The 14,923-nt window shown below is 34.3% G+C and overlaps 2 protein-coding genes across 2 annotated transcripts; both read left to right on the top strand.

The window, feature by feature from the left end:
- Positions 1–5,583: 5,583 nt before the first annotated feature.
- On the top strand, positions 5,584–14,486 carry LOC110225868. Its single transcript, XM_021016092.1, has 8 exons — positions 5,584–5,806; positions 12,534–12,736; positions 12,822–12,866; positions 12,949–13,248; positions 13,337–13,420; positions 13,616–13,891; positions 13,976–14,264; positions 14,349–14,486. The coding sequence occupies exons 1-7, from the start codon at positions 5,779–5,781 to the stop codon at positions 14,246–14,248; spliced, it is 1,209 nt and encodes a 402-aa protein (XP_020871751.1). The 5' UTR covers positions 5,584–5,778; the 3' UTR covers positions 14,249–14,264; positions 14,349–14,486.
- Positions 8,688–11,076, top strand: LOC110225867. Its single transcript, XM_021016091.1, has 3 exons — positions 8,688–9,048; positions 9,149–10,059; positions 10,149–11,076. Exons 1-3 carry the CDS (start codon positions 8,722–8,724, stop codon positions 10,315–10,317), a joined length of 1,407 nt encoding a protein of 468 aa, XP_020871750.1. The 5' UTR covers positions 8,688–8,721; the 3' UTR covers positions 10,318–11,076.
- Positions 14,487–14,923: the final 437 nt, after the last annotated feature.

Here is a 14,923-nt window from a genome sequence, read left to right as displayed (position 1 = left end):
TTATAATTACGTGTAATGTAAAAACAAATATCAAATGTTTAGATAAAGATTTTTTTTATAAATAAAACCGCATATAAAAACAGTAGAAAAATGGTATTTTCTCAAATATATATGTTGTAATGCTATGTTGCATGAAATGAAGAAAATTTAGTTTATACCATATTTTTTCATCTTACTAAAAGTAGTATTAAAAGTCTGTAACTCGTAAGATTTCTTCTCCAATATTAACCGTATCATCATTATAAAATAACTGTAACTGTATTTAGCTGTAACCATTATAACCATAACCTTATGTAACCATAACCGTTTTAACCGTATAGATAGTGGTTAAAGTTACAGTTAAAGAAAATTTATAACCGTAACCAGTGGCTAATTAACTTTAACCGTAATAACCGTAACCGTGGTCATGCCTACATATGCCATGATTTAATTTGAATTATAAAAAATGAATAAAATTGTTCAATCTATGAAGAAAAAAATATTATGGGTAAAAAATTCATACTTGAGTATTATATCTTTTTTAAACAAAAAATATTACGGGTCAAAAATTCATACTTGAGTATTATACTTGAGTAACCTGTCAGAATTTCAATATTTATTCCATTGTCAAACATTTTTTTTTTTGAAATATATAATTTTATATACTACAATAAACATTTTAAATATTATAATTTGGAATATTTAGAAATAGTTTTACTTGATATTTTTAAAGAATATCATCAATACTTAATAGATCAAAAAGTTAAAAGTTATAAATGATCTAATTTGATTTTTCTAAAAAAAATATATTTAAAATATTTATATTTATAATATTTACGATCATTATAACTATTTGAATATTTATATTTAATTTTATAAAATTATTTTTTTGAAATGCATAGTTTTATATACTACAATTAAAAAATTTATTTGGATTATTTAAAATATTTTAATTTAATATTTTATTTTAATATTTTAAAGAATATCATTAATATTTCATAAATTAAAATGATAAAAATTATAAATACTCTAATTTGATTTTTAAACTGATATATTTAAAATATTTATAGCAGGCGTTGGTTCAATATAATGTATTATATGATAGAAAGAATTATGATTCTTGTAAGAGATAACATGTTAAGATTATATGATGAGATGGGATAAATAAGGTTTGACACGTCTAAATATTTGAAATTTTGATTATGCAAGCAATTTTGAAAATAACGAATGATAGATTGTGTACGCAATTTATTCATTTGGATTCTAAAATGAAAATATAAACTCCACGCACGGGTTGAATTTAGTGTTATTATATACCAAAAATATGTTCATAACATATTCGATTATACGAATAATTGCTAAATTCAAAATAAAAGCTAACTTCCTTAGTTGATTCAAAATAATGTATGTTTTATATGCGAGTCATTTATGATATTTTGATTTTTGATCTAATTGAATTATATGCAATCTCATTGTGTGGTTGTTAACATAAATTAACACATTGTTCAAACAATCTTAATTTTAAAAAAATAATATTATTTTCCTTTTCATATCTTAAAAAACATTATCCATAATTGAGTATTATATAAAACATAATATATATTCATTCTAATATTATATATATGGACTGACAAAAAAATTAATAACCAACGTCTATTGTCATTTTGTATCAAAAGCATATTGTATTCTTCACAAAAGCAATGTATATGTCTAAATGGTATGATTTTGCATGAAAAGAGAACACTAGGATCAAAATTAACACACCCATGCACAAAACTATTTTTCTTAATGTTCAATGGTGGATCACACCCATCATTTTGGTGTCGCATGAGGAAACCATACTCCTTTGTGCCAAGCCACAATATTAGACGTAGTTCGAATGTGGTTCCAAGTGTCTTTAGTGACGAAATTACCTTTGAAAATATCGTTTTTACCTCTCCACAATGCTTTATCGTTGTGCACTGTTCTGTTTTACCATTGGGAATGTAGTACCTCTTCTATCGAGTTCAAAAAAATGTTTCAATGTTTTTTCTACGACGTGTTGTCCAAGCTTCCGCGACTTATTCCCATGTCTATTACACCTCTTTCTCCCACAATGTCAACTAGTCTTCCCAGTGGGAACCATGAATCATACCAGAAGGAGGTTAGCTCTCCATTCTCCACCTCAACCTTGCAGAAATTTTTGGCTGACTTTCCGATACTTGATTATTTTTTCCCAAATCCATGACCCAATGCTTGCAGATTCTTTGACTGTCCAGAATGACTCTCATTTAAGCAAAAACATGTCAATCCACTTTTTCCATAGTGAGCTTCTATGTGAAATAATTCTCCATACCAACTTTAAACAACACACGTCAACTGCCTCTTTTAAACTTCGAAGGCCTAGACCCCCCTCTGTTTTTGGCTTGCAGACTTGGTCCCATGATAGTTTAGCTTTTTTCGAATTCATTTCTGATCTGACCAAAGAAATATTGCACACAGTTTGTCGATATATATAATAAATTGTTTACGATTCTTCTTTTTTTTTTAAATATATAATCAAGTAATGTGTTTTTCTCAGGTCCACGTGACAGTATCACATGTGCACATGTGTCACTCTCATGGAAAGAGTTGACCTCTTTTCATTTATATGATTCAATTTTAATCTAGTTTTGAAATTAGAAAAACTAACTAATTATAATAATCAATGCATTATATATATATATAATATCTTTATATTCAATACAGAATGTGTTATTTCGTAATTATACAATACCATAAGGATTCAATAGAATAATTTTCTTATTTTTGTTTTTAATTATTAAAAAATGACTTTTTTTTGCTGGTCAACGCGAGTCAACGCTGTTCAATGCCGGATTCTGACGAACGGTGTATCGGAATAAGGTGGTCGTGATGCTAACCACATGTCGTTATATAGTTGGTATATGTTGTCATGCGATAAAGAAAACTCATAGAAGAGTAAAGGAAACTACACAGAAACTACTACAGCCTTTACCTCTACAATGTTATTGGAGAGCTACACATGGATAATAGATAACTCGGCAATATTGATCCGAGAATAAGTTAATCATAGGTGGCAATGTCTTTGCTCTACATTCCTGAATAAAATAAACATTTAAAAAACATTTTATAATCGGAATAAGGAAGTACACCAAATCATTAGATGGATTTATAACATTGAATTTATAGATTGATAAGTTTGTAGTAAACATAACTTTGAAATCTTACAATAAGCAGATTAACTACATGTTATAGTGCAAAAGGTTTTAATAATATGCAATCCATATACATCATAAGATACATAGCATGCTTCTAAAGACAAACCAATTGTTACATGAGCAAAACCAATTATACCACCCTATAACTAAAAAGAATTGAGCAAATGTGGTGGGTTTACTAAGGGGGATCGAAAACCCTCGTAAATGCTAAACAAAAGATAAAATTGCAAACCTTGCCATAATTTATATGACGGGATTTGGTATATTCCTTGATCAAAATCTTAATAACTATCGAGATCAGCCGAAGAAGTTAGATTATTCACAATTATTTAAACCTACAAAGAAAAAGACCAAAATATTTATAAATCACTATCTCAGATTATGAGAGATAACACAGCGTTGTAAACTCAAATTTTCAAAGCATAAATCATCTGATTCGGCTTTGAGGATATATATATCACGATTACCCTTTGAAGAACATTACTCTGCCGCGACTTGGTACCCGCTCTTGCAGGACAAGTACTGGATCATCGCTTTCTAATTTCTTCCTTTATATACGATTTGCGAATAAATGATAACCGAGTTTTACGAAAGTTACATAACAAAGTACTTCTAAAACTAAGATTTTCGGAAAATGGTAAAGCATATTCTAAATTACCGAGTATTTTTCATGTCCCATCGCTTCGTGTATGTGATATAGGTTCATCGTTCTAGACACAACTGGCTGGATATCAGATTCGGAAACCTTAAGCTATAAACGAAACCGATAAAGCATCACACTCGACTACCATTCCATTAGAAGCCTTTGAAAACCAATTATTGGAAATTTATAAAAGTTTGCTTCCGATATTAATCGTATCGTAATCATCAAATAACCAGAACCATATTTAATCTTGACTGTTGTAACTGTAGCCGTTTTAACCGTAACCGTTTTAACCGTATATATAGTGGTTAAGGTTACGGTTAAAGAAAATTTATAACCGTAACCATTGGTTAATAAACCGTAATCGTGGTCATGCATATTCCTGACTCCTCAATGTTTAAATTTATTTTAGGGATTTGCTGAGTGTTTTAAATGGACATTGAATGAATTTCTCCCAGGTACACGTGGTAGTCAGATAAGTGCTGGCGTGTCAAGCAGATGGAGAGAGATAGTCTTCTTTCTTTTTCTTTTTTTGTCAACAGCTTAAATAAAATAAATGCTCAAAAGAGCTATTCCTGGGTGTTGGTGTCGGATCCCGCACCAGAAGTACGAGACCAACCAAAGATTGCCACGTAATCGAGATAATGGCCCATAAAGGATGAAGCCCATCGGATCCATGAGCCGAAGGAACGGTCGAAGTGGTTGTCACCACTTCGAAAGTCCGAAGTGACTGCATTGTGACATGAGTTCGATGTAGAAGACACGGGTAAGACGGTTCAAGGACGCTTGGGCCGAAAAGACGAGGCCCACGAAGATCAGAGTCAACTTAAATTCAAACGTTGAGCATTAAAGTCAAGAAATCAAAACGGACACATTTAAGAAGGAATAATTGTACTTAATTATTCATTTTAATGTCGTTTCTCTAAGTATAAATATAAAGGCCAATGGCCATGTAAAGGGGATCTTCCTCAAAAGAAAGAAATATTATAGCAATTTTTGTAGCAATTTAGAGGTTTTTTACTTATTCATTTTTGTCCCTCAAGAATAATCTTTCCTACTTAACAAAATACTTGAGTGTGTGAATCCGACATCCACATTTTGGCGCCGTCTGTGGGGAAGTTAGGTTCTTGAGTGGTCAGATTTTTTCTTTATCACACTTCCGAGATAAGCAACAATGTCCGGAGGAGACGCCGTTGAGACATCATTGGCCGAAACCCTCAAAGCTATGCAGCAAACCATGTCGGACATATCACAAAAGTTCTCGGATGTGGAAAAGGCCGTCACTACAAAAAAACTGTACATTCATAGCAGCTAATAATAGCACGATTTTCACATTTGCTATCTAAGATGAGTTTGTAATTTGCTTACCATATGATAGCATTTGATAAACGCTATAATAGAGTTTCAATAAGCGGGAAGTAAAATCACTTATACCGCCAAACACTTAGCCAAATTTACTAAAACGCAAAAACTTTCTTCTTCTCTTAACACTTTGTCGCGACTCTCTTCTTCTCTTAACACTTAGAGAGACGAAACCCTTAAACCTTCAAATCTCCAAATCTATCGCCGGCCATCGCCAATTCCGGCGGAATCTCTCGCCGTCGCCGCTTTCTGAAACACCGCCGGATCTAATCTCAGAAGAGCTGATCCAATTGAAGGTGATTTTATCCGACTCTCTCTCTCTTTCACTTTACCCAGTTGTCGAAACCCTTAAATCTTCAATTGGAGCTGAAATCTGTTTATGTGTTTCGATTTCCTGATGAAATTGGAACAATAAACGGGTTTTTTTATGACATGCAAGAGATTTGTTTATGTGTTTATGTGTTTGCTCAAACATGTTTAGCTCAAGTCTGTTTATGTGTTTATGTGTTTGCTCAGATCTGTTTATGTGTTTTGATTTGGTCATTATAAGTCTCTACGATTTCGTTTTAGCTTAGTATGTTAACATTTGCAATGAAAGAACAAAATTTTGGTTATGTATCTGATTTTAGAACATTTGTTTAAGATCCATTCAAACAAGCATTGCTGTTTCTTGTTCTTTTTTGTCAGAAAGAACTTGCTTTACTTCCCTTATTTCCTTCTCCAGTTGTTCAATCTGTATAATTTAAGGTTTACTTTTTAGTTTAGTCGAAATACACATTCTTGGTCAGTATTAAGAGATACAAGAGTGATTGAAAATTGTTTTCTTTTGAGGCCAGACTCTGGTTGATTGACATACCAAATCCAATTGAGTTTCTTGTTAAAAAGCTCGTAAAACACGCTATGAGTCTGTTTGAGATATGAGTTTTATTTTCTGTATCCGAGCAAAGCTTCTCCACCATTTTACATATAGGTTGTGTATATAAGTTAAGAACATGTTTTGATGATTATAGTTTGGTTGTGTATCTTGGATATTTCATTACTTTGGTTTTGTATATGAAAGTTTGAATATATATATATCGTTTTTATATGAGATCAAACAGTAATATCTTATACTCTTTCTCTACTTATGTTTTGCAGGTGTTGATCAGTGCAATAAAGGAATTTTGAAGCTGTTCTTTATCTCCAATCACAGTACAGGTTAAGAGCTTCTATCTTTGTCTCTTATGATGATTATTTGTATTGCAGTTTCATTACTCTGAATATATAACTCGTTTTTATGACTTTTAAAACTTAAACTCTTTCTCTAATTATGTTTTGCAAGTGTTGCTGAGTGCACTAAAGGAATTTTGAAGGTTTTCTTTATCTCTAATCACAGGACAGGTTAATAGCTTCTTTCTTTGTCTCTTATGATGAGTCTTTGTACTGCAGTTTCATTACTTTGACTATATAAATCGTTTTTAATGACTTTTAAAACTTAAACTCATTCTCTAATTATGTTTTGCAAGTGTTGCTGAGTGCACTAAAGGAATTTTGAAGGTTTTCTTTATCTCTAATCACATGACAGGTTAATAGCTTCTTTCTTTGTCTTTTATGATGAGTCTTTGTACTGCAGTTTCATTACTTTGACTATATAAATCGTTTTAAGATCAAACTGTAATATGACTTTTAAAACTTATACTCTTTCTCCAATTATGTTTTGCAAGTGTTGCTGAGTGCATTGATGGAAGTTTAAAGATTTTATTTATCTCCATTGACAGGACAGGTTAGTAGCTTCTTTCTTTTTGTCTCTTTTGTTTGTTTATTTTTGTCTGGTTGGTTTGTTGTTAATGCTGTTAGGTTGTTTCAAACATACTGTTTTGTTTTGAGTTTGTTTATATTGTTTTAATATATGTGATATGGTTGTTTCTCTCTAGCTCTAAAAGAACGTAGGTATATTTGTGTCTGAATTGTTTTAAAGTACAAAGTTATTTTTTGATGTGTCTGATTTTTTCAATAACTCTGTTCTTATATGATGTTAAGGATACTAAAGGTTTTAAATTAAGCTTATATCATATAATGCTGGACAAAGATTGGGTGCATCTTTGCAGGTATTAAATTTAATTATATAGATGTTAAGTTTTCAATAGGGGTTTGTAGATTTTTTTTATTTCTTTCTTTTTTATTTTTTTTCTCTTCATTCTTAAATGAAGAGCTGATCCAGCTTATCAAAGAGGGGCTTCAGATTTTGTAAGAGTTGTGTCTGCGGCTTTGGTAGATGGTGATATGATTGTATGTCCTTGCATCGACTGTCGTAATATAGATCGTCACATAGGAAGTGTTGTAGTTGACCATCTTGTTAGAAGAGGTATGGATGAGGATTATAAGCGGCGGTCTGATTGGTATCATCATGGAGAGTTAAATTCTGGGGTTGAAGGTGACAGTAAATTCAGTCAAATGGATGAGATATATGGGTTATATCAAGCTGCTGAGTTCATGGATGACGACTTTGTTGGAGATGATGAACCTGATGAGACCGCAGATTATGAGAACAAGAAAGAAGATGACTTCTTTGCAAAGCTTGCAGATGCTGCATCACCCTTATATCCAAGTTGTGTGAATCACAGTAAACTCTCGGCAATTGTGTCCCTATTCAGACTTAAGACACAAAATGGGTGGTCTGACAAGAGTTTCAATGATCTTTTGGAGACACTATCGGGGATGCTACCGGAGGACAATGTGCTACATACATCACTATATGATGTGAAGAAATTTTTTAAGTCATTTGATATGGGCTACCAGAAGATTGATGCTTGTGTTAATGATTGCTGCTTATTCAGAAAGAAGTACAAGGATCTCGAGAATTGTCCTAAATGCAAAGCTTCTAGATGGAAGACGAACACGGTTAATGGTGAAGTAAAGAAAGGTGTTCCACAGAAAGTGTTACGCTACTTTCCAATAATCCCACGGCTGAAAAGAATGTTTAGATTTGAGGAGATGGCTAAGGACTTGAGGTGGCATCATAGTAACGAGAGCAACGATGGAAAACTCCGCCACCCTGTGGATTCAGTAACATGGGCTCAGATGAATGCGAAATATCCTTCCTTTGCAGCTGAAGAAAGAAATGTGCGGCTTGGTCTTTCAACGGATGGATTTAATCCATTCGACATGAAGAACAACAACTATAGTTGCTGGCCTGTTTTGCTAGTAAACTATAATTTGCCACCAGACTTATGCATGAAGAAGGAGAACATCATGCTTACATTGTTGATACCTGGACCACAACAGCCTGGTAACAGCATTGATGTATACTTAGAGCCGCTCATAGATGATCTAATTCATCTGTGGAACAATGGAGAGACGACATATGATGCATTTAGTAAATCAACTTTTAATCTTAAGGCAATGCTGCTTTGGACGATTAGTGACTTCCCGGCTTATGGGAATCTTGCAGGCTGCAAAGTAAAGGGTCAGATGGCATGTCCATTATGTGGCAAAATTACAGACAGTTTGTGGTTGAAGTTCAGCCGAAAACATGTGTATATGTGCCATCGGAAGAGACTGCCAGCAACGCATAGTTTCAGATTAAAGAAGTCATGGTTTGATGGAAAAACTGAACCAGGGATAAAGGGAAGAATATTGACTGGAAAAGAAATTTCTCAAAACCTGAAAAATTTCAAAAATGATTTTGGAAATCTGAAACGATCTGGACGCAAGAGAAAAAAGACTGAGTCTAATGGTATGGAGTCTGATGACGAGGAGTTATCAAGTGAGTCGGAAGATGATGAAGAAGATGAAGTAAATGTAGATGAGGATGAGTTATCAAGATGGAAGAAAAGGTCTATATTTTTCAAGTTACCGTATTGGGAGGTATGTTTAAACTTCGATATTATTTAATTTTCAAATTTTATTCATTAAACTTTGTTTAACGTTAGAGTTAATTATTGTATTTGTTCTATGTAGTTTATAGGATCTTCCTGTGAGGCATAACTTAGATGTTATGCATGTAGAAAGGAATGTGGCTGCAAGTATTCTTTCTACTGTGTTACATTGTAAGAAATCAAAGGATGGTCTAAATGCCCGTAAAGATCTGGAGTATCTTGGTATTAGAAAGGATTTGCACCCTAGGATTCAAGGGAAAAGAACATATCTACCTGCAGCTCCTTGGTCTCTATCGAAGAAAGAGAAAAAATTTTTATGTAGTCGTCTTGTTGATTTCAAAGGACCAGATGGATACTGCTCAAACATAGCAAGAGGCGTATCTGTAGATGAATGTAAAGTGACAGGTCTGAAATCACATGACTACCACGTATTAATGCAACAACTCCTTCCAGTTGCACTTAAAGGTTTGTTACCTAAAGGTCCTAGGCTAGCAATTGTACGCTTATGTGCATTCTACAACCAATTGTGTCAGCGAGTAATTGATATGGAGCAGATTGTGGTAATGGAAGCTGAGGTTGTTGAAACGATATGCATGTTTGAAAGATTTTTTCCGCCAAGTTTCTTTGATATCATGGTTCACTTGACGGTTCATCTTGGAAGGGAAGCTCGGTTAGGTGGACCAGTCCAGTTTAGATGGATGTACCCTTTTGAAAGGTATATGAAAGTTCTGAAAGACTTTGTGAGAAATCCTGCAAGACCAGAGGGGTGTATTGCTGAGTGTTATCTGGCTGAAGAATGCGTCCAGTTTTGTAGTGAATTCTTAAAGAAGTCTACAAACGTACAGGAAAAACTAGATAGAAACACTGACTATGAGAATAGTTCTATACTAGAGGGTCGTCCTATATCCGCAGCCACTTCCATAACTCTCTCAGAAATGGATAAGAAAATAGCTCATCTTGCTGTCATCCAAAATATGGCTGTCGTCGAACCTTATATCGAGTAAGTTCTATACAGTTCTTGTTCTATTATTATTTACAGTTTTATGATAAAGTATCTGATTAAGCTTCTTATTATTAATATTGTACAAGTGAGCACCTTCAGCATCTACAAGACACCAATGGAAGATGCCGACGTGATGCATCAGTTTTATGGGCTATGCATTCTGAGAATTTTGCATCTTGGTTAAAACAGCAGGCAAGTTACATCAAATCTACTATTTTCTGTTGTTATTTCATGTTTTTGTGTGTATGTGTCTGATTTGTTATATTTTATTTCTCGTAGATACCAATTGATTCAGACAGACATGGAGAAGTTTTAAAATGGTTGGCTTACGGTCCACGTTATATGGCACGGTCATATACAGGTTACATAGTGAATGGTCAACGGTTTCATACAAGTTTAGTTGATAGGAAAAATCAGAATAGTGGGGTTTTCTATGAGGCAACAGCAGTCTGTAGGGCTAGTGCGAAAGATACTTCACAAGTGGTTGATTTGGTATCTTACTACGGCAGAGTGATAGACATCATACTATTAGATTATAATGTTTTTTATGTTCCTCTCTTCCGGTGTCACTGGGCAGTAATGGGTAATGGAGCTAAGATAGAAGATGGTTTCACACTAGTTAACATGAATCATAGTCAAGTCTCTTTTTTAAAAGATCCATATATATTAGCATCGCAAGCAAAGCAGGTGTTTTACTTAAGGGAAGACGCAGAATCAAGTTGGCATGTTGTTATGCAAGTTCCTTCAAGAAGATATAATAAAGATTTGGGTGATGGAATTGCAGACATTGGACCATTACCAGCAAATGTGGACATGGATGTTCACATGGATGAATCTGAAAATGCCCGAACTGATTGTGAAGGCATATTTGTCTGAAATGGAGTCTGTTTGTCATTTACATTGTTGTTGCTTTATTTGCTATGTCTGATGACTACTTGGTAATTATTTTATTTTTAGTTGTGTTTGTTTGGCATTCACATTCTTGTTTTATTTGCTACGTCTGTTGACTGCTTGGTAATTGTTTGATTTGTATTTGTGTTTCCATTTGCTATATATCTGATGACAGCTGCTTCGTAATTGTTTAATTAACCCTATTGTCTTTCATTTATTTCAGGTGAGTTGACATGGGACCAAAGAAAGTAACAAACCGTGGAGGGAGAAAAAAGAAGAAACATTCTGAAGAGCCAGAATTCTTGGGTACAATAAACCCGCCACAACCTGATCATAACTTACAACACAACCAGCGTCTAGAAGGAGTTCAGCCTTTAGAAGAGCAGGATCAGCATCCTTCAGAAGAGCAGCCTGTAGAAGCTCAGCCTTTAGAAGAGCAGGATCAGCATCCTTCAGAAGAGCAGCCTGTAGAAGCTCAGCCTTCAGAAGAGCAGGCTCAGCATCCTTTAGAAGAGCAGCCTGTAGAAGATCAGCCAGGAGTTAATGATGGGACTGACGAGCACGATCATGTAGCTAAACCTACAGGTAAGAGAAAGCGAGGACCAACAAGATTGAGAGACATCGCCAGGAATCCAAATAGCAGATTAAAGGTTAACTTCACTTTCATGGGAGAACATTATGGTCATGGGTCTGTTAAGTTGTCAACGTATCTTGGTATAATTGTGCGAGAACACGTTCCTGTATCCATTGAAAGTTGGCCAAAAGTCCCTCAGGATATGAAGACAATGCTCTGGATGTCTGTCAAGGTAAACTTTTCTGTAATTTGACATCTACTTACTTAATCTTTCCAGGTTGAAATGTTTTTTTCTTAAAACCTTGATTGATTGCAGTCAAGGTTTGAAGTAGAAGAAGATTACCAAAAGAAAGCATTGATTGAACAGATGGGAAATTTGTGGAGGTCACACAAGTCACGAGTGGTTAGGGAAGTTAATGAAGCTACGACTTTGAAAGAAAGGATGGATCTGCGACCTAAGAATGTTACTGAAGCTGCTTGGCGTAAATTTGTCAAGCTCAAAACTAGTCCTCAGTTTAAGGTATTATTTTCTGAAGTAAGTAAGCTTTATGTTTGTTTATGAATAATATGACATATCTATAATCATGTGTTAGGTTGTGAGTGATAGCTATAAGAAAAGGAAGAGCCTACAGATTCCACACACTTGTAGTCGCAAAGGAATGGTTAGACTAGCTGAAGACTTGGTACGCCAAATGCTTTGGATTATTAATTCTCATCAGTTTAACAAGTATTTTGAATGATCTATTTTTTTTATTTGTTTAGAAAGAAGAGAGACGAGAGAAATCAGATCCTTCTGATGTGACAAGAACTGATGTGTGGGTGAGATCGCGTACTAGAAAGGATGGGACACCAGTGAATACTGATGCAGCTGAAAAAGTTGTAAGTTATAAGTTATGTACATCGTGAATTTGGTTTTCAGTATAGATTTAGATTTTTGGAATTGTTTTTGATATGTAACTAAATTTGCAGAAAAAGGCAGCTGAACTTGTTAATTCTGTTGAAACAAATGAAGGACAAGATACACTTGTCGAACTATTAGGACCTGATAATCCCGGTCGAATGAGGGCAATGGGGAGAAATATGACTAAGACGAAATTAGCTTGTTTCGAAGTTAATCACAAGTGTATGGTTGAAATGGAAAAGAAACAAATTCATCTCCAGGACAAGGTTAATGAGCTAGAAAATAAACTTGGTAAACTGCAGAACCAGGTAATGCACTTTTGTATTTTTTGTACATTAAGCTGTTGGGTTGTAACATAAATTAAAAGTTAATATTTTTTCTGGCATGTCACAGGGACAAGAAACTGAAGTTGGTGAAAACTCTAGATCTGCTGCAGGGGTAAGTGATTAATAATCCATGAAATTGATTTCTTTATAACTATAAAGTCTGACTTGTTTTTTTCTACTCTAAATCTGCATAGAGTGTTAACAAAAAAGCACAACCAAAGTGTATTTTGATTGACTGGGCTGGTGATGATGCGAATGTTGCTGAGGGACGTATTATATCTACTGATCCAGAGGATGTTGTGAATGGGACACGTTTAGGTCCTTTAGATTATAAAGTTTTGGTTGAGACTGCCACGGTACCAGAAGCATTCCTTTGGAGAAATACTATGGGAATGTCAACAATTGAAGAATCTGTTGGGCATATGATTGCATGGCCTGCCACGAAGTGTGTTAGTCTAGAACAGGGGGTTCAGGAAGAAGACATGGCACCACTAGTAAAGTTTCTAACTTGTTCATTAATTAATAAGTTTATACAGATTGTTGTTGATTTAAAATTCTGACATTGTTTTATGCGTTTAACAGGGCACAAGAGCCAATTCTTTGAACAAATGCAAACTACTTGATCTGTCTAACGATGATGTAGTTGTTGCTGAAGGCCGTTGGACCACGCAAGATCGTAAAGCTTTGGTGAATGGACTTTCACTCGGACCAAAGGCTGTAAAAGTGTTTGTTGATGTGGTACATGAAGCCAATACATTCATATGGAGGCCTACAATGGATGTTACATACATAGAAGACTGTTTAATGTCCTTTGTAGCAGGGCCTTTCAACAAAGTTGTCTTCGAAAACAACCCAGATGGAACAGGCCGGTTATCTCCTATTCAGAATTATGCATCTACTCAAACAGCTCATGGAAAATCAGCATCATCAAGTCAAAAATCCACAGCAACAGGTTCTAAATCGCAACCAGCTCATGGAAGATCAGCATCAGCAAGTAAAAAATCCGCAGCAACAGGTTCTAAGTCGCATATGCAACCAATCTCAGCATCATGTGAGAAGTCTCCAACAACAGTTCCAAAAGCTAATGCAGTGGAAACTCAAACAGCTGCACCGTCCCGGCCTCTTCGAAGATCTCCGGTAACTTATTTTATATGTTCTAAAGTTGATTATGGTTCTGTCTCATTTTACTGTAGTAATTGGTTAATATGGTCAACTTGTCAGCGGAAAAAAGGAGCTATACAGGAAAATCAGAAGTGTATGTTACTGGATATTAAAGAAAGGAAGCAAGTTGTTGCTGAAGGACGGGTGATTTCAACTGATCCAGAGAGACGTGTACACTGTGCTCCTTTGGGTCTTAATGCTGCGCAAGTTTTGGTAGATATAGTCCAGGTAGATGATGCAGCGGTTTGGAGGACATCATATGAGATTGAGTATATGAAAGATGCACTTGGTTCATTTATCGCATGGCCAACTGATAACTTGGTCATGTATTGACTATCGTCCAACTGAGGTAAGTATTTTTTATTTTGATAATTGTGTTTTTGGTTTTTCAGGTGCAAAACTAATATAAGACAATGTCCATTATTAATTGCAGGGGATGAAGCAACTTTGGTCCAGCTAGCTTAATTTAGGTTAAGACTAGTCTTTATGTATTTTGGATTCAGAATGTTTAATGTTTGGTATGTTGGATTTGGAATTGTTTTTGGTATGTTGGATTCGGAATTGTGTTTGGCATGATGCGGAAGTGTTTTAAGTATGTTGGAATGTTTTTGAGATGTTATAAATGGTTTCATTTTAAACTTACAGGTTATATATATATATATATATAAGTATATATTACATATGATAGCATGTTATATTTTTAAAGATGGCACTATGAAAACATGAATTAACGCAACAAATATTTGCTATTGTATAGTGATCTATTATAGCACCCAATTTGAATTATCAAAAAAAATTGAAAAAATTCATAAATTGCTATGAACCACTAAATAATGGCAATAAATTATTGCTATAAAAACGTAAATAATAACACTAACAAAGTGCTATTGTATATGAACATACTATAGCAGACAAAATTAATGTATCGTAGGTGGGACATCTACCATAGCTGCCGAGATCATAGCAGTTGTTATTTCGCTATGTATTACCTATGATAGCATTTTTTCC

The sequence above is a fragment of the Arabidopsis lyrata genome (assembly GCF_000004255.2).
Source record: "Arabidopsis lyrata subsp. lyrata unplaced genomic scaffold ARALYscaffold_8, whole genome shotgun sequence".
Lineage (NCBI taxonomy): Eukaryota > Viridiplantae > Streptophyta > Magnoliopsida > Brassicales > Brassicaceae > Arabidopsis > Arabidopsis lyrata.
This window is presented reverse-complemented; position numbering and strand designations above follow the sequence as displayed.